This window comes from Mobula birostris, chromosome 1, assembly GCF_030028105.1.
Source record: "Mobula birostris isolate sMobBir1 chromosome 1, sMobBir1.hap1, whole genome shotgun sequence".
Taxonomy (NCBI): domain Eukaryota; kingdom Metazoa; phylum Chordata; class Chondrichthyes; order Myliobatiformes; family Myliobatidae; genus Mobula; species Mobula birostris.
The window spans coordinates 148,656,741-148,678,087 of record NC_092370.1 but is presented as its reverse complement, the minus strand read 5'-3'; the positions used below and the strand labels follow the sequence as shown (position 1 = coordinate 148,678,087).

The 21,347-nt window shown below is 42.4% G+C and overlaps 1 protein-coding gene across 1 annotated transcript in view; it reads right to left on the bottom strand.

Moving 5' to 3' along the window:
* Nucleotides 1-21,347, bottom strand: part of rtf1 (RTF1 homolog, Paf1/RNA polymerase II complex component) — a 106,707-nt gene that overhangs the window by 69,120 nt on the left and 16,240 nt on the right. Inside the window, exons 4-5 of the mRNA XM_072249885.1 lie at nt 20,882-21,017; nt 10,620-10,797 (exon numbers count right to left, since the gene is read on the bottom strand). Coding sequence (XP_072105986.1) covers nt 10,620-10,797; nt 20,882-21,017 — 314 coding nt within the window. The remainder of the gene's footprint in view (nt 1-10,619; nt 10,798-20,881; nt 21,018-21,347) is intronic.

Here is a 21,347-nt window from a genome sequence, read left to right as displayed (position 1 = left end):
ACCATCCTTCAGCCATGATTCGGTGATGGCCACAACATTATACCTGGCAATCTGTAATACTGCAACAAGATTATCCACCTTATTTCTTACACTCCGTGCTAAGAGATATAACACTTTGAGTACTGTATTTGCTACCCTTTTTGGCTTGCATCCCTAATGCACTGATACTCACCCTGCTGGCTACAATTTTGTCCCACCATCTTCCTGTCCTTCCTGACAGTATGACTGCATGTTATTTTACCATCTGTCTTATCCTGACTCCCTTCACTCCGGTTCCCACACCTGTCAAGTTAGTTTAAACCCTCTCCAATGGCTCTAACAAACCTGCCTGTGAGAATATTGGCCCTCCTTTGGTTCAGGTGCAACCCATCCCTTTTGTACATGTAATACTTCCTCCAGAAGAGATCCCAACGATCCAAGAACCTGAAGCCCTGCCCCCTGCACCAGCTTCTGAGCCACATATTAATCTGCCAAATCATCCTGTTTCTACCCTCACTGTCACATGGCACAGGTAGCAAGCCAGAAATTATTATCCTGGAGATCCTGCTTCTCAGCTTTCTGCCTAGCTTTCCAAATTCTCTCTTCAGGACCTCATTACTTTTCCCTCCCATGTCATAGGTACAAATATGTACCCAGACATCTGGCTGCTCTTCCTCCCTCTCTAAAATGCTGTAGACACGATCCAAGACATCCCTGACCCTGGCAGCTGGGAGGCAACATACCTTCATGTTCACAGAATCTCCCGACTGTTCCTCTGACTATTGAGTCCCCTATCATTACCACTCCCCTCTTCTACCTCTTTACCTTCTACACCACAGACCCATGCTCAATGCCAATAACCTGGTCTCTGTGGCATTCCCCTGGGAGGTTATGCTCTCACAACAGTATCCAAAACTGTATACTTATTTTTGAGGGGAATCGCACAAGGATGCTCTGCGCTAACTGCCTATTCACATTTCTCCTGACAGTCACCCAGCCTCTCGCCTCCTGCAACTTCAGGGTGACTACTTCTCTGCAACTCTGATCAATTATCTCCTCACTATCATACTTTTCCCAACACTGTATTCCGTCTGCCACTTTTTTGCCCATTCTTTCAATTTGTCCAAGTCCTGTTGCAATCACATTGCTTCCTCAGCACTAACCATCCCTCCACCTATCTTCGTATCATCCGCATACTTTGCCACAAAGCCATCCATTCTATTATCTAAAACACTGAAACAATGTGAAAAGTAGCGGTCCCAATACTGACCCCTGAGGAACACACCAGTTACTGACAGCCAACCAGAAAAGGCCCCTTTATTCACACTCGCTGCCTCCTGCCTGTCGGTGCTTCTGAGACAAATTAAATGAAGCACTGAAAGTGCTTTCACATTATACCAAAGTTAAATGCAGTAGGAGACACAAACTGAGGCAATGTTGGACTCCAAAAGCCACCAGTTAATGTTTTACAATAAGTTCTTAAATTCAAACCTTGTAGAATTGAAATTAATGCAATGAGTCTTGATTACAGTAGAGCAAGTCAGAACATTTGGAGAACAAAATAAAATTAACAATAATAAGTGAAACCATACCAGATATAGCAATCGAGCAGGAAGAGGGTGAAAGCTGTACACATTGTTACAATACATTCCCTTTATCTGCAGCAGTGCCACTTTGATAGAGGAACACCACACTAAACATTCAAACAAGCTGGCAAAGACTGAATAAAGGGTAGAGCTTTAGAGATAGAAACCAATGGTTAACCAACAAGAGCAGAAAGAAGAGCAGGCCTTCTGACCCCACTCAATCATAGGGTCACTCTCCATGATATAAATCCCATTGCTATTTTACTGGATTACCCTCAAGCTCCCTAATTCCCGTTGTGTTCCAAGGTACATACATCCTTTGGTAAGGATGGAAGTAATCCATAAAGAAACAGAACAAGGGGACATCTATTAACTAAAGCTGTCCTCCATCATTGCTCCATTGTGATTTAAACATGGATTATCCCAAAGTGTTAATTATAAACCACAAGATAGAGCAGAATCCGGCCACCTGGCCTATCGAACCTGCTCCGCTGATTTATAATCACTCTCAACAGCATTCTCCTCCCTGCACCCCATAACTGTTGATGCACTTACTAATCAAAAAACCATCACCCTCCACCTTAAATATACCAAATGGCTTGGCCTCCACAGATTCACCACCCTTTGGCTAAAGAAACGCTGTTCTAGACTCCACACTATAAGGAAGTATACTCTCCACATTCACTTTATTTAGGCATTTTAGTATTCAATAGGTTTCAATGAGATCTCCCATTCCTCTAAGCTGCAGTGAGTACAGGCCCAGAGCTATCACCTGTTAACCGTTTCAATCCCAGAAACATTCTCATGAACCTCCTCTGGACTTTCTCCAATAATATCACAGTATTTTCTTGGATAAGGGGCCCAAAAACCCTCAACTTAGGCATCAAGATAGCATACGTACATAAATTTCAGGAACGCCCGTCTGATAAGGATTCCAAGGGCTTTACTGACTACGCAAGGAAAAACAGCGCAGGAATTGACCATACCAGCGATGCCTCCGTCCCTGATGCTCCAAACAACTTTTAGGTATGCTATAAGGCATGCAAGACAACATTGGCCACAAAAGCTATCCAACTCCCAGGTAAATAGCCACTTGATCAAGACAGCAGCAGACGCGAGGAGGACTTTGCAGAGTCAACCCCCATAAATGGCTGGGCCAAACAACATCCTAGACCAAGTATTCAGAGAGTGTGCATGGCAGCTCACTGATGTCTTCACGGACATCTTCAACACTTCACATATCCAGAATGGCTAGCCATTACATTGATGGTGAATACTTGTGTTTGGAGATGATAGCCCATTAGCCTTGCTCAATTAATGCAGGTGGAAGTAGTACAATGAATATAATCTTACGTATTTATATTTATTGCATGCATATTTTTTCAAAATATTGTGTTCTTCATCTTTTTAGATTGCGGAGGCATTAACGATGATCTTTCAAGAATCGATAGAATCTGGCATTGTATTGGATGACTGCAAAATTGCAAATGTTACTCTGCTATTTAAGAAGGGTGGAAGGCAGCAGAAAGGAACATAAGAGCGTAAGAAATAGGAGCAGGAGTAGACCATCTGGCCCATCGAGCCTGCCCCACCATCCAATAAGATTATGACTGATCTGTCCGTAACTCAGCTCCATCTACCTGCGTTTTCCCCATAACCCTTAATTCCTCTACTATGTAAAAGAAAACTATAGACCTGTTAGCCTGACATCAGTGCTTGGGAAGTTGTTGTAATCGATTGTTAAGGATGAGATTACGGAGTACCTGGAGGCACATGACAAAATAGGCCAAAGCCAGCATGGTTTCCTGAAAGGAAAATCCTGCCCGACAAATCTACTGCAATTCTCTGAAGAAATTACAAGCAGGGTAGACAAAGGAGATGCAGTAGATGTGGTGTACTTGGATTTTCAGAAGGCCTTTGAGAACGTGTCACACGTGAGGCTGCTTAACCATATAACAATTACAGCATGGAAACAGGCCATCTTGGCCCTTCTAATCTGTGCCGAACTCTTACTCTCACCTAGTTCCACCAACCTGCACTCAGCCCATAACCCTCCATTCCTTTCCTGTCCATATAGCTGTCCAGTTTAACTTTAAACGACAACATTGAACCTGCCTCAACCACTTCTGCTGGAAGCTCCTTCCACACAGCCACCACTCTCTGAGTAAAGAAGCTCCCCTTCATGTTACTCCTAAACTTTTGCCCTTTAACTCTCAACTCATGACCTCTTGTCTGAATCTCCTCCACTTTCAATGGAAAAAGCCTATCCACGTCAACTCTATCTATCCCTCTCGTAATCTTAAATACCTCTACCAAGTCCCCCCTCAACCTTCTACATTCCAAAGAAAAAAGACCCAACTTGTTCAACCTTCCTCTGTAACTTAGGTGATGAAACCCAGGTAACAATCTAGTAAACCTTCTGTGCACTCTCTCTATTTTGTTGACATCTTTCCTATAATTTGGTGACCAAAACTGTACACAATACTCCAAATTTGGCCTCACCAATGCCTTATACAATTTCAACATTACATCCCAACTCTTATACTCAATGCTCTGATTAATAAAGGCCAACATACCAAAAGCTTTCTTCACCACCCTATCCACATAAGATTCTACCTTCAGGGAACTATGCACCATTATTCCTAGATCCCTCTGTTCTACTGCATTATTCAATGCCCTACCATTTACTATGTATGTCCTATTTTGATTAGTCCTACCAAAGTGTAGCACCTCACATTTATCAGCATTAAACTCCATCTGCCATCTTTCAGCCCACTCTTCTAACTGGCCTAAATCTCTCTGCAAGCTTTGAAAACCTACTTCATTATCCACAACTCCACCTATCTCAGTATCATCTGCATTCTTACTCAACCAATTTACCACACCATCATCCAGATTATTAATGTATGTGACAAATAACATTGGACCCAGTACAGATCCCTGAGGCACACCACTAGTCACCAGCCTCCAATCTGACAAACAGTTTTCCACCACCACTCTCTGGCATCTCCCATCCAGCCACTGCTGAATCCATTTTACTAGCTCAATATTAATACCTAACAATTGAACCTTCCTAACCAACCTTCCGTGTGGGACCTTGTCAAAGGCCTTACTGAAGTCCATATAGACAACATCCACCACTTTACCTTCATCAACATTCCTCGTAACCTCTTCAAAAAATTCAATAAGATTTGTCAAAGATGCCCTTCCACGCACAAATCCATGTTGACTGTTCCTAATCAGATCCTGTCTATCCAGATAATTATATATACCATCTCTAAGAATACTTTCCATCAGTTTACCCACCACTGACGTCAAACTCACAGGCCGATAATTGCTAGGTTTACTCTTAGAACCCTTTTTAAACAATGGAACAACATGAGCAATACACCAATCCTCCGTTACCATCCCCGTTTCTAATGACATTTGAAATATTTCTGTCAGAGCCCCTGCTATTTCCACACTAACTTCCCTCAAAGTCCTAGGGAATATCCTGTCAGGACCTGGAGACTTATCCACTTTTATATTCCTTAAAAGCTCCAGTACTACTACTTCTTTAATCATCATAGTTTCCATAACTTCCCTACCCGTTTCCCTGATCTTACACAATTCAATATCCTTCTCCTTAGTGAATACCGAAGAAAAGAAATTGTTAAGAATCTCCCCCATCTCGTTTGGCTCCACACATAGCCATCCACTCTGATTCTCTAAGGGACCAATTTTATCCCTCACTATCCTTTTGCTATTTATATAACGGTAGAAACACTTGGGATTTATTTTCACCTTACTTGCCAAAGCAACCTCCTATCTTCTTTTAGCTTTTCTAATTTCTTTCTCAAGATTCTTTTTTACATTCTTTATATTCCTCGAGCACCTCACTTACGCCATGCTGTCTATATTTATTGTAGATCTCTCTTTTTTTTCCGAACCAAGTTTCCAATATCCTTTGAAAACCATGGCTCTCTCAGACTTTTAACCTTTCCTTTCAACCTAACAGGAACATAAAGATTCTGTACTCTCAAAGTTTCACCTTTAAATGATTTCCATTTCTCTATTACATCCTTCACATAAAACAAATTGTCCCAATCCACTCCTTCTAAGTCCTTTCGCATCTCCTCAAAGTTAGTCTTTCTCCAATCAAAAATCTCAAACCTGGGTCCAGATCCATCCTTCTCCATAATTATATTGAAACTAATAGCATTGTGATCACTGGACCCGAAGTGCTCTCCAACACATACCTCTGTCACCTGACCTATCTCATTCCCTAACAGGAGATCCAACACTGCCCCTTCTCTCGTTGGTACCTCTATGTATTGCTGCAAAAAACTATCTTGCACATATTTTACAAACTCCAAACCATCCAGCCCTTTTACAGAATGGGCTTCCCAGTCTACGTGTGGAAAATTAAAATCTTCCACAATCACAACCTTGTGCCTACTACTAATATCTGCTACCTCCTTAGAAATTTGCTCCTCCAATTCTTGCTCCCCATTTGGTGGTCTATAATACACCCCCATAAGAGTTACTGCACCTTTCCCATTCCTCAATTCCACCCAAATAGCCTTCCTAGATGAGCCCGCTAATCTATCCTGCCAGAGCACCGCTGTATAATTTTCTCTGACAAGCAATGCAACCCCTCCCCCTCTTGTCCCTCCGATTCTATCACACCTGAAGCAATTAAATCCAGGAATACTTAGTTGCCAATCTCACCCCTCCTGTAACCATGTTTCACTAATAGCTACCACATCATACTTCCAGGTATCAATCCATGCTTTAAGCTCATCCACCTTTCTTACAATGCTCCTAGCATTAAGATAAATGCATTTAAGAAATTTTCCACCTCTTACTCTGTTTATCCCTAAATGTGCAAACAATTTTACTATTTCCTTTTTCTTCCTTCTTCCCTACATCTGTTCCTACACTCTGGTTCCACTCCCCTCTCATATCTAGTTTAAATCCACCGGAGCCCCTCTAGCAAACCTACCCTCAAGAATATTTGTCCCCCTCCAGTTCAGATGTAGACCGTCCCACCGGATCAGGTCCCACCTTCCCTGGAAAACTGCCCAATTACCTATAATTGTCTATAACTATCCAATTATCTATTGCTTAGCAAGATAAGAGCTCATGGAATTACAGGGAAGTTACTAGCGTGAGTGGAGCATTGGCTGGTCAGTTGAAAACAGAGAATGGGAATAAAGGCAATATTCTGGCTGGCTGCCAGTTACCAGTGGAGTTCCACAGGGGTCGGTGTTGGGACTGCTGCTTTTTACAATGTATGTCAATGATATGGACTACAGTATTAATAGATTTGTGGCTAAATTTGCCAATGAAACAAAGATAGGTGGAGGAGCGGGTAGTGTTGAGGAAACAGAGAACCTGCAGAGAGACTTAGATAGTTAGGGGAATGGGCAAAGAAATGGCAAATGAAATATAATGTTGGAAAGTGTATGATCATGCACTTTGGAGGAAGAAATAATCGGGCAGACTATTATTTAGATGGGGAAAGAATTCAAAATGCAGAGATGCAAAGAGATTTGGGAGTCCTTGTGCAAGATACCCTAAAGGTTAACCTCCAGGTTGAGTCAGTTCTGAAGAAGGCGAATGCAATGTTGGCATTCATTTCTAGAGGTATAGAATATAACAGCAGGGATGTGATGTTAAGATGTGATGTCCTGACAAAGGGTCTCGGCCCGAAACGTCGACTGTACCTCTTCCAATAGATGCTGCCTGGCCTGCTGCATTCCAAAAGCATTTTGTGTGTGTGTTATGTGATGTTGAGGCTCTATAAGGCACTTGTGGAGCATTGTGTGCAGTTTTGGGCTCCTTATTTTAGAAGGGGTATACTGACATTGGAGAGGGTTCAGAGAAGATTCGCGAGAATGATTCCAGGAATGAAAGGGTTACCGTATGAAGAAGGTCTGGCAGCTCTTGAGCTGTATTCCCTGGAGTTCAGGACAATGAGGCGGAATCTCACAGAAGCATTCCAAATGTTAAAAGTCCTGAACAGATTAGATATGGCAAAGTTATTTCCCATGGTAGTGGATTCTAGGACAAGAGGGACAAACGATGTCCTTTTAGAACTGAGATGCAGAGAAATTAAATAGTCAGAGGTTGGTAAAGCTGTGGAATTTGTTGCCATGAGTGGCTGTGGAGGCTAAGTCATTGGGTGTATTTAAGGCAGAGATAGATAGGTTCTTGATTAACTAGGGCATCAAAGAGTATGGGGTGAAAGCAGGGGAGTGAGAATGGCTGGAAGAATTGGATCAGCCCATGATTGAATGGCAGAGCAGACTCAAAGGGCCAAATGGCCTACTTCTGCTCCTATATCTTATAGTCTTATGTGCTTTTTGTGGTGCTGCATTGGATCTGGCTTTATTTTGTTCTCCTTTACACTTGTGTACAGGAAATGACATTAAGTAATCTCGAATCTTGAAGACTGCTCACAATACTCCAAGTGTGGTTTAATCAATGACTTATAAAGCCTCAGCATTATATCTTTGCCTTTATATTCTAGTCCTCTCAACACTGACTCAAGCTGCAAGTTAACCTTCAGGGAATAAAGTTTATAGTCATCTGGTGTGTATACATAACCAAATGAAACAATGTTTCTCCAGAACAGGACAACATGATGACTCCCAAGTTCCTTTGCATCTCTGATTTCTGAATTTTTTTCTCCATTTAGAAAATAGTCTACGCTTATTTTTCTTTTACCAAGGACCATACACTGCCCACACTATCTTACATCTATCCCTTCTTTGACCATTCTCCTAATGTTTCAGTCCTTCTGCAGACTCCTCAACATCATCTGCCCCCTACCTATCTTCATATCATCCACAAACTTGCCCACAAAGCCATCAATTCTGTCATATTACACTAAAAGTGGTCCCAACACCACTTGCAGAACACCCCAAGCTACCAACAACCAACAAGAAAAGGCCCTGCTTATTTCCACTCTCTTCCTCCTGCCAGTCTGCCAATCTCTATCTATGCTAGCACCTTTCCTGCGATACCATAAGCCTTTACCTTGTTTAGCAGCCTCTAGTGTGATACCTTGTCAAAGGCCTTCTGAAAAACCAGGTAAACAATTTCTACTGCCACTCCTTTGTCTATCTTGCCTGTTATTTCCTCAAAGAATTCCAATGGATTTGTCAGGTAAGATTACCCATTAAAGAAACTATGCTGGCTTTGGCCTATGTTGTGCCTCCAAGCACCCCAAAACCTTATCCTTAATAATGGACTCCAACATCTTCCCAACCACTGAAGTCAGGATAACTGGTGTATAATATCCTTTTCGCCTCCCTCCCTTCTTAAAGAGTGGAGTGACATTTGCAATTTTCCAGTCCTTTGGAACCATTCCAGAATCCAGTAATTCTTGAAAAATCACTACTAATGCCTCCACAATCTCTTTAGCCTCCTCTTTCAGAACCCTGGGATGTAATCCAAATGTTCCAGATGACTTAGCTACCTTCAGACCTTTCACCTCCCCAAGCATCTTCTCCTTATTAATACCAATAACATAAAATATTTAAGTTTGGCCGCCATTTCCTTGTCCCCCCCATTACTAACTCTCTAGTGTAATTTTCCAGTGGTCTGATATCACTCTTATTTCTCTTTTATTCTTTATATATCTGAAAAAACTTTTAGAGTTTGAGTGATAGATCACTAAACCACAGAAAAACGCCCTTTGGACCACCTAGTCAGTGCCGAACCAATAATCTGCCTTGTCTCATCGACCTGCACTCGGACCATAGCTCTCTATACCTCTCCCATCCATGTGCACCTATCCAAATTTCTCTTAAATGTTGAAATTAACCCTGCATCTACCACTTGCACTGGTAGGTCATTCCACACTCTCACCACCCTGAGCGAAGAAGTTCTCCCTATGCCCCCTTAAACATTTCACCTCTCTCCCTTAATTCATGTCCTCTAGTTTGAGTCTTACCCAATCTCAGTGGAAAAAGCCCACTTGCATTTACCCTGGAGGATTATTTTAAGGGACAAAGGGGCTGTAATTCCAGTTGGCCAGATTTCCACTCAGTCACTCAGCATAGCCTGCAAAAGCTTAAAATTCAAGTAACAAAAGTGTTATATTTTTAGGCAGGTAGATGGGATTTAATGAAGTAGACAACTTTGATTTGGATGGTGTCAATTTTTTAAATTGCTGTTGGGAGCAACACACAATAAGATAAATTCATTCCATCGCACTCCTAACTTGTATTGTGATGGTGGAAGAACTCTGGCACTCAGACAATGGGCACTTTCCACTAAGAACCCAATTTGTGATTGGATATAATGGACACTGGATTCACATGGATGAATTTCACAAGATAATTCCAGGTTGATGGTTTAAGGAGATAAAGTTGTACACTTGAATGCCAATACACAGACCAAGTGGAAGAATCTGGCATGAGCACAAAATTCTGCTTCAACATCTCATTTTAAACAGTATTAATGATTGCTCCTCACAAACATTCATGATGAGACCATTCTGAAGACAGGTACTGTATGTCCAATCAGAAGAAATTGCCTTGGTCAAAAGTCTGCATTTCATTCAACAAGGTAAAGTGTGGTCACCAGAACAGATTTACAAGAAGGCTTTAAATAGACATTAGCCCCGTTGAGTGGCCACACAGCAGAGCTTCAACAATTATGACAGAGAGGAATAAAATTGTCCTATCTAAGTGAAATTATCCTATCCTAAATGGGCAGAAGTATAGTTTTTAAAAAAGTGATGCCTCAGTTAGATTCTCCCACAGCAGGAAATGTTTTCTCCACCCCCATTGATAACTTCCACACCTGTAGCCACACTCCACACTTACTCTGTACACTGGCCACACTCCACACTAACCCTGTACACTGGCCACACTCCACACTCACCCTGTACACTGGCCACACTCCACACTTACTCTGTACATTCCACACTCACCCTGTACACTGGCCACACTCCACACTCACCCTGTACATTCCACACTCACCCTGTACACTGGCCACACTCCACACTTACTCTGTACATTCCACACTCCCCCGGAATACTAGCCACTGATCCACACTTACCCTGTACACTGGCTTCCCGTTGCTGTTTCCAATGCCAATGCGAACAAAGCACCCAACTGCTGTTTTAGAAAAGAAGGGCATGTGACACCATCGCTCCAGTTTATACCGTGAAAGCCTGATTTTGTTGAGTTCCTCTGGCAAAGTGACAGGAAGTGATTTCGCTGGAACTTCCTCTTTTCTGCACAAATATAAATAGCCAAAATTAACCTTGCAAAAAGGTAACAATTTTGCCACCAGCAAAGAACGTCAAATTAGTCAAGGGCCCTGCTTTTAACCACAATCTATAAATTCACTGCGTGCATGAAAACACAGACAGGATTAGAATTCAACAGAAATATATTGAAATCAAAAGTTATTCTGACCAACTCCCAATTGCCAAGTTCAAAAATTTTAAATTAAAATCATCATCACCAGTTCTCAATGATGACTGCACAAAGTCAAATAGACATCAGCACTCTTTTTCGCAGTACTGGGTAAGGCCAGTCATAAGAGGAGAAATTTGGTGGAGAAAGATAACTCATGGAGATTTTCCCCCAAAGGACAAGAGGCCATGTTCATCCAGAGATCAACAGATTTCCAGACATCAAGGGATCAAAGGCTGTGTGAATAGTGCAGGAAAATGGCAGAATTACATGACCACCAGGATCTCAATGCATGATTGTGCAGGCAAGGGTCTGCTCTTGCTTCTCATTCTCTAATAAGCAGACTTGAGTTCCTTTTGTAATATTGTACATCTCCCTCAGAGCCAGACCATACACACCACCACATGGGCACCCATCCATATTAATCTTGTTTTCCACAGCACTTGGTATGTAGCCTTCCATCTCTAGGCAATTTAAGTGATCATTAGACAATTCATAAACCAGTGCTTCCCCACACTTTCCAGTGATGCACACAACATTCTTTGGATGATGTCCCTCTTGAATGTTCCTCTAACTTAATTCATTTATAATCAAGAAAATGTTTCCTGCAGTCTACCCATCTATAGCCCTCAGTTTTACATAACACAAAATAAACCTCTCAACCACCGCCATTACATGGAAAGCAGACTGAACCTGTAACTAGAACTGCACATAGTACTCCACCTTATGTCTGATAAATGTTTTACCTTGGTATTCTGATGGACTCCGACCTAAGTTTTAACTGCCACATTAAGACAATTTCAAAGTCAGCCTATTACCATCTTTAAAATAGTGAGAGTTAAAGGGTTTGTGTCTCAGCAAGACCTGAAAAAGCTCATCCTTGCATTTATGTTTAGTAGGCCTGACTACTGAAATGGCGTTTTCACAGGTCTCTGTAAAAATTCCCTCAGACAGCTGCAGTTCACTCAGAACGCCGCTACTAAGGTCCTCACTAAGACCAAGAAAGTAGAACATATCACTCCCGTTCTCAGATCACTACACCGGCTTCCTGTCCATCAGAGGATTGACTTTAAAGTATTACTACTAGTTTATAAAGCACTGAATGGTCTAGGGCCAAAATACATCTCCCATCTTTTGTTGCATTATGAACTTTCCCGAGCTCTCAGGTCGTCTGGGGTGGATCTGCTTACAGTCCCCAGGGTCAAAACTAAACATGGTGAAGCAGCTTTTAGTTACTATGCTCCAGATATAGAATAACCTTCCAGAGGATCTGAAGTCTGCACCAACTTTAAGCTCTTTTAAATCGAGGCTTAAAACTTTTCTTTTCGCCGTAGCTTTGAATTAGAATCTCCTGCACTGCAACTTTTATTTCTTTATTTTATGTGATTTTGTTCCTTGTCTGAAAGTTGATGTTTGATTTTTTTTATACAGGTGTCCCCTGCTTTTCGAACATTCGCTTTACGAAACTTCGCTGTTACGAAAGACCTACAATAGTTACCTGTTTTCGTTAACAGGTGTTTTCACTTACGAAAAAAGGCAGCGCATACCCCAAGCAGCCAAGCTCCTCCCCCGGAACTGCATTCTAGCTGGCATTGCTTAAACACGTGCCTGTGAGCAGCCATTAGCAAGTTCCAAGGTATCGGAAAAGCCTAAAAGAGCTCGTAAGGGTGCTACACTTAGCATAAAACTAGACATAATTAAGCATTTCGATCGTGGTGAACAAAGTAAGGGCAAAGTGAGTTTGGCTTGCGGAAGTTGACGAAGATGATATTGAAAAGGTTTTGGCATCCCATGACCAAGAACTGATAGATGAAGAGCTGATGCAATTGGAAGAGGAAAGGATAACAATCGAAACTGAATGCAGTAGCGAACCGACCGAAAGTGAAGCTGTCCAGGAACTGAATGTGAAGCAACTGCTTGAGATTTTCGCTGCAATTGACAACAATGATTGCAGAAAAGTACGACTTTAATTTTGAAAGGGTACGTAGGTTTAGGGCATATTTGCAGGATGGTTTGCTTACAAAGAACTGTATGATAGAAAAATGCGCAAGGCTAAGCAGTCAAGCATACTGTCGTTTTTCAAGCCTTCCACATCAGCCACAGCAGACGACGAACCTTGACCTTCGACATCGAGGCAGGCAGAGATAGAAGAAGATGACCTGCCTGCCCTGATGGAAACAGACGACGATGAAATGACACCCCAGTGTCCCACAACCCCAACCTCCAGACCGATACATTGCCACGGAGAATGCAGCGGTGGCTAGGATTGCGTCGCCTCTCTCTGGGCCGACAATTAGGTGCCAGGTGGCACCTAATTAATTAGCTTGTTTATTTTGGCTTTTTTCTTAAGGATGTGCTGGGAGCGTCCGGGCTACCGCTGCATTCTCCGTGGATTGGTATCGGTTCGCTGCCCGGAGGTTGGGGACCACTGCATCAACCCAACATCCGACGACTCAGCCTAACACACCATCATGAGTGTGCTCGGCGCTGTCTTCACAATTCCAGGAAGTGATACTACACTGTACATACATTATTTCTACTTTATATAGGCTGTGTATTTTTATGCGTTATTTGTTATGATTTGGCAGCTTCATAGCTTAAAGGTTACTGGAGACTGTTTCTGCCGAGAGCACTTGCATGAGATTTTCACTACGGAGAACAGTGCGGCAATGATTGTAGAGAAGTATTTCTACTTTATATAGGCCGTGTATTTATCATATCATACCTGCTTTTACTATATGTTACTGTTATTTTAGGTTTTATGTGTTATTTGGCATGATTTGGTAGGTTATTTTTTGGGTCTGCGAACTCTCACAACTTTTTCCCCATATAAATAAATGGTAATTGCTTCTTCACTTTACGACATTCCGGCTTACGAACCGTTTCATAGGAACGCTGTACCTTCGGATGGCGGGGGAAACCTTTATCTTGTTTTATGTAAAGCACTTTGAACTGCCTTGTGTTTGTAAAGTGCTATACAAATAAGCTTGGCTTGTCTTATAAAGTTTGAATACAGGCACTCTACTCTTATATTCAATGGCCCTGACTAATGAAGGCCAGAATCACATATGCCTTCTCAACCATATCATCAACTTGAACAGTCATCTTCAAGCATCTTTGAAGTTGCATACTCCAAGGTCCATCTGTTTTTAATATTCCCAAAGACCTTCCCATTCATGATAATACGTCCCAGCCTCCTTTGTATTCCAAATTTCATCACCCCACACTAATCTGGATTAAATTTCATCCACTGTATCTCAGCCCATTTCACCAACATATCAATGCCACCCTGTAGCCAAACACTGCCTTTCACACCATGAAAGCTACCAATCTGTCATCTGAGAACTTGCCAATCACAATCTGAAAATCCACATCTAGCCATATTTCAAAAAGCAAAGGTTCCACCAGTGATCCCAGGACACACCACCTATCACAGGATTCCAATCATTAAAAAAACAGTCCCCCATCACCTTATCTCCTATTACCATGCCAATAAGGACCTAATTTGCCAACTTGTCCTGGATCCCATAGGCTCTAACCTTTTAACCAGTCTCCCATGGTATCTCATTGAAGACCTTCAACTCTTGTAAATCCATATAAATCACATCTATTGCACTGCCTTGACAATACAGGTGTCCCCCACTTTTCGAACGTTCGCTTTACGAAACCTCACTGTTACAAAAGACCTACATTACTACCCTGTTTTCGCTTTCAGGTGTTTTCACTGTTAGGAAAAAAATCAGCTCGCGATAAAAGGCAGCCGCTCCCCCCCACCCCCCATGCCCCCCGGATTCGGAATGGCATTGCTTAAACAGATGCCTGCGAGCAGCCGTTTGCAAGGTGAGCTCTAAGGTATCGGAAAAGCCTGAAAGAGCTCGTAAGGGTGTTACACTTAGCTTAAAACTAGACATAATTAAGCATTTCGATCGTGGTGAACGAAGTAAGGACAACGTGAGTTTGGCTTGTGGAAGCCGACGAAGATGACGTTGAAGAGGTTTTGGCATCCCATGACCAAGAACTGATAGATGAAGAGCTGATGCATCTGGAAGAGGAAAGGATAACAATCGAAACCGAATGAATAATGATAAAGCTAATTGTCGGCCGAGATCAGAGACTACGCAATCGGAAATCGGCACTGATCTGGGCCGACAATTACACGCCAGTTGGCATCTAATTAATTAGCTTGTTTATTTCGGCATTTTTCTTGAAGATGTGCTGTGTGCCTCCCGGCTACCGCTGCATTCCTGCATGCTTTGCAGCAATGTATCGCTCGGCGGCCTGGAGGGTGGGGGCCACTGCACCATCCCAACCTGCGACGACTCAGTCTAACACACCATCATCAGTGTGCTCGGCAAGCTATCTTCCCAATTCCCGTAAGTGATACTACACTGTACATACATTATTTCTACTTTATATCAGCTGTGTATTTTTACGTGTTATTTGGTATGATTTGGCAGCTTCATACCTTAAAGGTTATTGGAGAGAGTGTTCTTGCCAACAGCGCTTGCGTGAGATTTTCTGCCGACGGCGCCTGCATGAGCTTTTCGCTCTGAAGAACAGTTCAGTAATGATTGTGGAAAAGTATTTCTACTTTATATAGGCTGTGTATTTATCATATCATCCCTGCTTTTACTATATGTTACTGTTATTTTAGGATTTATGTGTTATTTGGCATGATTTGGTAGGTTATTTTTGGGTCTGCGAATGCTCACAAAATTTTCCCATATAAATAAATGGTAATTGCTTCTTCGTTTTACGACATTTCGGCTTACGAACCATTTCATAGGAACGCTCTACCTTCGGATGGCAGGGGAAACCTGTACGATATTACTTCTTTAAAAATTCAAGCTGACTGGTCACTTGATAAAGCCATACTGGTTGCATCTGCTGAGTTCCTGCTTTTCCAAGTGATCATTATGTCTCTCTTGTTTTTCCACAATAATTTCCCTACTGATGTTAGGCTTACAGATCCTCAGATGCAAGATCCTCTCATTACCAAAGTACTCTATAGCAATGTTTATAACTAGCCATTTCCATATTTCATCCTTCCATCTGGGGTTGGGGTTGAGAGGGTAAACAGCTTCAAGTTCCTTGGCATGCACGTCACCGAGGACCTCACGTGGTCTGTACACACGAGCTGTGTGGTGAAAAAGGCACAACAGCGCCTCTTTCACATCAGATGGTTGAGGAAGTTTGGTGTGGACCCCCAAATCCTAAGAACATTCTACAGGGGCACAATTGGGAACATCCTGACAGGCTGCATCACTGCCTAGTATGGGAACTGTACCCTCCCTTAATTGCAGAATTCTGCAAAGAGTGGTGCAGACAGCCCAGCACATCTGTAGTTGTGAACTTCCCATGATTCAGGACATTCTAATGATATTAAATCATTAGAAAGAGGTGATATAGGATCGGAAGGTGCAGAATCTTTATGGGTTGAGCTAAGAAATAGCAGGGGTAAAAGGACCCTGATGGCAGTTATTTATAGGCCTCCAAACAGCTGCAGGGATGTGGACTTCAAATTACAACTGGAAACAGAAAAGGTTTGTCAGAAGGGCAAGGGCAGTGTTATGATAATTGTGGGGGATTTTAACATGCGAGTAGATTGGGAAAATCAGGTCAGCACTGGATCTCAAGACAGAGAATTTGTAGAATGTCTGCGAGATGGTTTTTTAGAACAGCTTGTTGTTGAGCCCACTAGGGGATCGGCTGTACTGGATTGGGTATTGTGTAATGAACCGGAGGTGATTAGAGAGATTGAGGTGAAGGAACCCTTAGGAGGCAGTGATCATAACATGATTGAGTTCACTGTAAAATTAGAAAAAGAGAAGCTGAAATCTGATGTGTCGGTATTTCAGTGGAGTAAAGGAAATTACAGTGGCATGAGAGAGGAACTGGCCGAAGTTGACTGGAAAGGGACACTGGCGGGAAAGACGGCAGAGCAGCAGTGGCTGGAGTTTATGCCAGAAATGAGGAATGTGCAAGACTGGTATATTCCAAAAAAGAAGAAATTTTCGAGTGGAAAAAGGATGCAACCGTGGTTGACAAGAGAAGTCAAAGCCAAAGTTAAAGCAAAGGAGAGGGCATACAAGGAAGCAAAAATTAGTGGGAAGACAGAGGATTGGGAAGTTTTTAAAACTTTACAAAAGGAAACCAAGAAGGTCATTAAGAGAAAAAAGATTAACTATGAAAGGAAGCTAGCAAATAATATCCAAGAGGATACCAAAAGCTTTTTCAAGTATATAAAGAGTAAAAGACAGGTGAGAGTAGATATAGGGCCGATAGAAAATGATGCTGGAGAAATTGTAATGGGAGATAAGGAGATGGCAGAGAAACTGAACGAGTATTTTGCATCAGTCTTCACTGAGGAAGACATCAGCAGTATACCGGACACTCAAGGGTGGCAGGGAAGAGAAGTGTGTGCAGTCACAATTACGACAGAGAAAGTACTCAGGAAGCTGAATAGGCTAAAGGTAGATAAATCTCTGGGACCAGATGGAATGCACCCTCGTGTTCTGAAGGAAGTAGCTGTGGAGATTGCAGAGGCATTAGCGATGATCTTTCAAAAGTCAATAGATTCTGGCATGGTTCCGGAAGACCGGAAGACTGGAAGATTGCAAATGTCACTCCGCTATTTAAGAAGGGGGCAAGGGAGCAAAAAGGAAATTATAGACCTGTTAGCTTGACATCGGTGGTTGGGAAGTTGTTGGAGTCGATTGTCAAGGATGAGGTTACAGAGTACCTGGAGGCATATGACAAGATAGGCAGAACTCAGCATGGATTCCTTAAAGGAAAATCCTGCCTGACAAACTTATTACAATTTTTTGAGAAAATTACCAGTAGGCTAGACAAGAGAGATGCAGTGGATGTTGTATATTTGGATTTTCAAAAGGCCTTTGACAAGGTGCCACACATGAAGCTACCTAACAAGATAAGAGCCCTTGGAATTACGGGAAAGTTACATATGTGGATAGAGCGTTGGCTGATTGGCAGGAAACAGAGAGTGGGAATAAAGGGATCCTATTCTGGTTGGCTGCCGATTACCAGTGGTGTTCCACAGGGATCAGTGTTGGGGCCGCTTCTTTTTACATTGAACATCAACGATTTGGATTATGGAATGGCTTTGTGGCTAAGTTTGCTGACGATATGAAGATAGGTGGAGGTGCTGGTAGTGCTGAGGAAACGGAGAGTCTGCAGAGAGACTTGGATAGATTGGAAGAATGGGCAGAGAAGTGGCAAATGAAGTACAATGTTGGAAAGTGTATGGTTATGCACTTCGGCAGAAAAAATAAACGGGCAGACTATTATTTAAATGTGGAAAGAATTCAAAGTTCTGAGATGCAACGGGACTTGGGAGTCCTCGTACAGGATACCCTTAAAGTTAACCTCCAGGCTGAGTTAGTAATGAAGAAGGCGAATGCAATGTTGGCATTCATTTCTAGAGGAATAGAGTATAGGAGCAGGGATGTGATGTTGAGGCTCTATAAGGCGCTGGTGAGACCTCACTTGGAGTACTGTGGGCAGTTTTGGTCTCCTTATTTAAGAAAGGATGTGCTGACGTTGGAGAGGGTACAGAGAAGATTCACTAGAATGATTCTGGGAATGAGAGGGTTAACATATGAGGAACGTTTGTCCACTCTTGGACTGTATTCCTTGGAGTTTAGAAGAATGAGGGGAGACCTCATAGAAACATTTCAAATGTTAAAAGGCATGGACAGAGTGGATTCAGAACAAAAATGCAAAGAAATTTTTTTAGTCAGAGGGTGGTGAATCTATGGAATTTCTTCCCACGGGCAGCAGCGGAGGCCAAGTCATTGGGTGTATTTAAGGCAGAGATTGATAGGTATCTGAGTAGCCAGGGCATCAAAGGTTATGGTGAGAAGGCGGGGGAATGGGACTAAATAGGAGAATGGATCAGCTCATGATAAAATAGCGGAGCAGACTCGATGGGCCGAATGGCCTACTTCTGCTCCTTTGTCTTATGGTCTTATTTACAAGGACAGGTGTAGGATCATTGGGGACCCAAGCCATCCCAACCACAATCTATTCCAGCTGCTACCATACAGGAAGCGATACCGCAGCATAAAACCCTGGACCAACAGGCTCCGGGACAGCTTTTTCCAGCAGGCCACATTAGACTGATGAACTCACGCTGATTTGAGTGTACTCTATATTACATTGACTGTTCCATTATAAATTACTATGCGTGGACATTGCACATTTAGATGGAGATGTAATGTAAAGATTTTTACTCATGTATGTGAAGGATGTATGAAATTAGATTAGATTAGATTATGAGACACTTAGTGCTCATTTATTGTCATTGAGAAATGCATGTATTAAAAAATGAAACAATGTTCCTCCAGAATGGTATCACGAAAAAAAACACAGGACGAACCAAGACTAAAACTGACAAAACCACATAATTATAACATATAGTTACAACAGTGCAAAGCAATACCATAATTCGATAAAGAGCAGACCATGGGCACTGTAAAAAAAAAGCCTCAAAGTGCCGATACTCATTGTCTCACGCAGGCGGCAGAAGGGGAGAAACTCTCCCTGCCGTGAAACTCCAAGCGCCGCCAACTTGCTGATGCAGCATCATTGGAAGCACCTGACTCTGAGTACGTCTGCAAACTTCGAGCCTCCGACCAGCCCCTCCAACACAGCCTCTCCGAGCACCGTCCTCTGCCGAGCGCTTCAACTCTGCCAAGGCCGCCGAGCAACAAGCAAAGCTGAGGACTTGGGACCTTCCCCTCCGGAGATTCTGGACCACATGGTAGCAGCAGTAGTGAAGCAGGCATTTCAGAAGTCTCACCAGATGTTCCTCCGTGCTCTCACGTCTATCTCCGTCAAACCAGGATTGTGCACGGCACCCAACTTGACAAATAACAGACATCACCACCGGAGTGGCCGCTGCGAGCTGCGTTGCGCCGCCATCTTCTCCTCCCGCACAGTCAATTCAATTCATTCACCCACTGAGAATTTTCTGGAAAATTTGTACCTCTGCTTGCTGCTGAAGTAAAATCCACATGCTTGCTGCTGTTGTATTGGAATTTACCTAATTCTTGCCTTTACTGAAGCTTCCTCACCACCTATCCAAACCAAACAACTGTGGCGACAGAGTAACTCTTACTAAATTAAACCACGGCATCTCCTGTTGTGTAATGCCCTGTCCAATCATACCCATTGATACTCCCCCACAAACTCAAATTACTGATGTCAACATCCAAACACATCTGCTTCTTTCTTCTACCGGCCACTGCTGATCGGTACCAAACCTTGCTTTTAATTCCTTCTATCCAAATTCATTTCATCCTCACCAAACACATTACACTGCAAATAAACTTCCTCCATTACATTTATGCCCAATTCTTCATTATCCTTATTTTGTACAGCCCCAATCACAAGGGCATTGTCAAATGATATCTTATTCCTCCCTCAAGACACAGCTGCTAAGAAACCACTTCTTCTGTAACTTGGAAGTTTAATTGTCCATACTTCAACATTTTTGCAGCCCATTTCCTCATCAAATCCCTGATGCTTTGTCCCAAGCAAAGCATTCAACTATTTCAATGTATCATCCATCATCCATCTCATCCCCACATATTTACATTTATTTCTTTACATCATGCCCAAGGAAAGCAGGTTTGAATGCAGTAGCTGGACAACTACTGAAATACTTAAGTTCTTTCTTAACCCAGACCGTTGGCTCTGTTGGTATCTGCTTTATAGCTGATCAAAGATGTCTTTGGCCTATTATTCTAAAACTTAAGCCAAAGAGCAGGATTTATTCCATTTTTACTTTTTTTTGCTGAAAATTAAAAGCAATAAAATCCCAGTTATCTAAAGACAGTCAAGGTGACAGGCCATAGCTCCACTAATATAAGAACTTACTCTTCCTCTTCATCAGAAGACGAAGACCTAGAGGACCGATCGCTCTTCACACTAGACTGCTCCTCCTCTTCCTCTTCTTCATCGTCAGAATAAACCTCACTGGCTTTTAGAGGCTGCTTCCTGGCCAATAATTCAGCTGAAAGAAATAAGACAACTCACTCCTCAATCAAGCCACTTGTTCATTCCTATAACCAATATGTAGCAGGGCTAAGAGGTTGTTCCTGTGCTGTATTATTCTGTGACACAGCCTTCAATCCAAATGCTTTGCCCACATGTGCCCACTTAGTTAGGTAAAAATTTTACCCTTCCAGCTTAGTCTTGAATCACTAACACATACACAAATCTCTAACTTTACTCTGACACTTTCTGTGGCACCCATTCAAGCAGCTGCTGCAGATTTCCAGCTACTATTGTCTCTTGTGTCTCTGAATATTGTTATACAATATAAGACAGTTGTAATAATCTT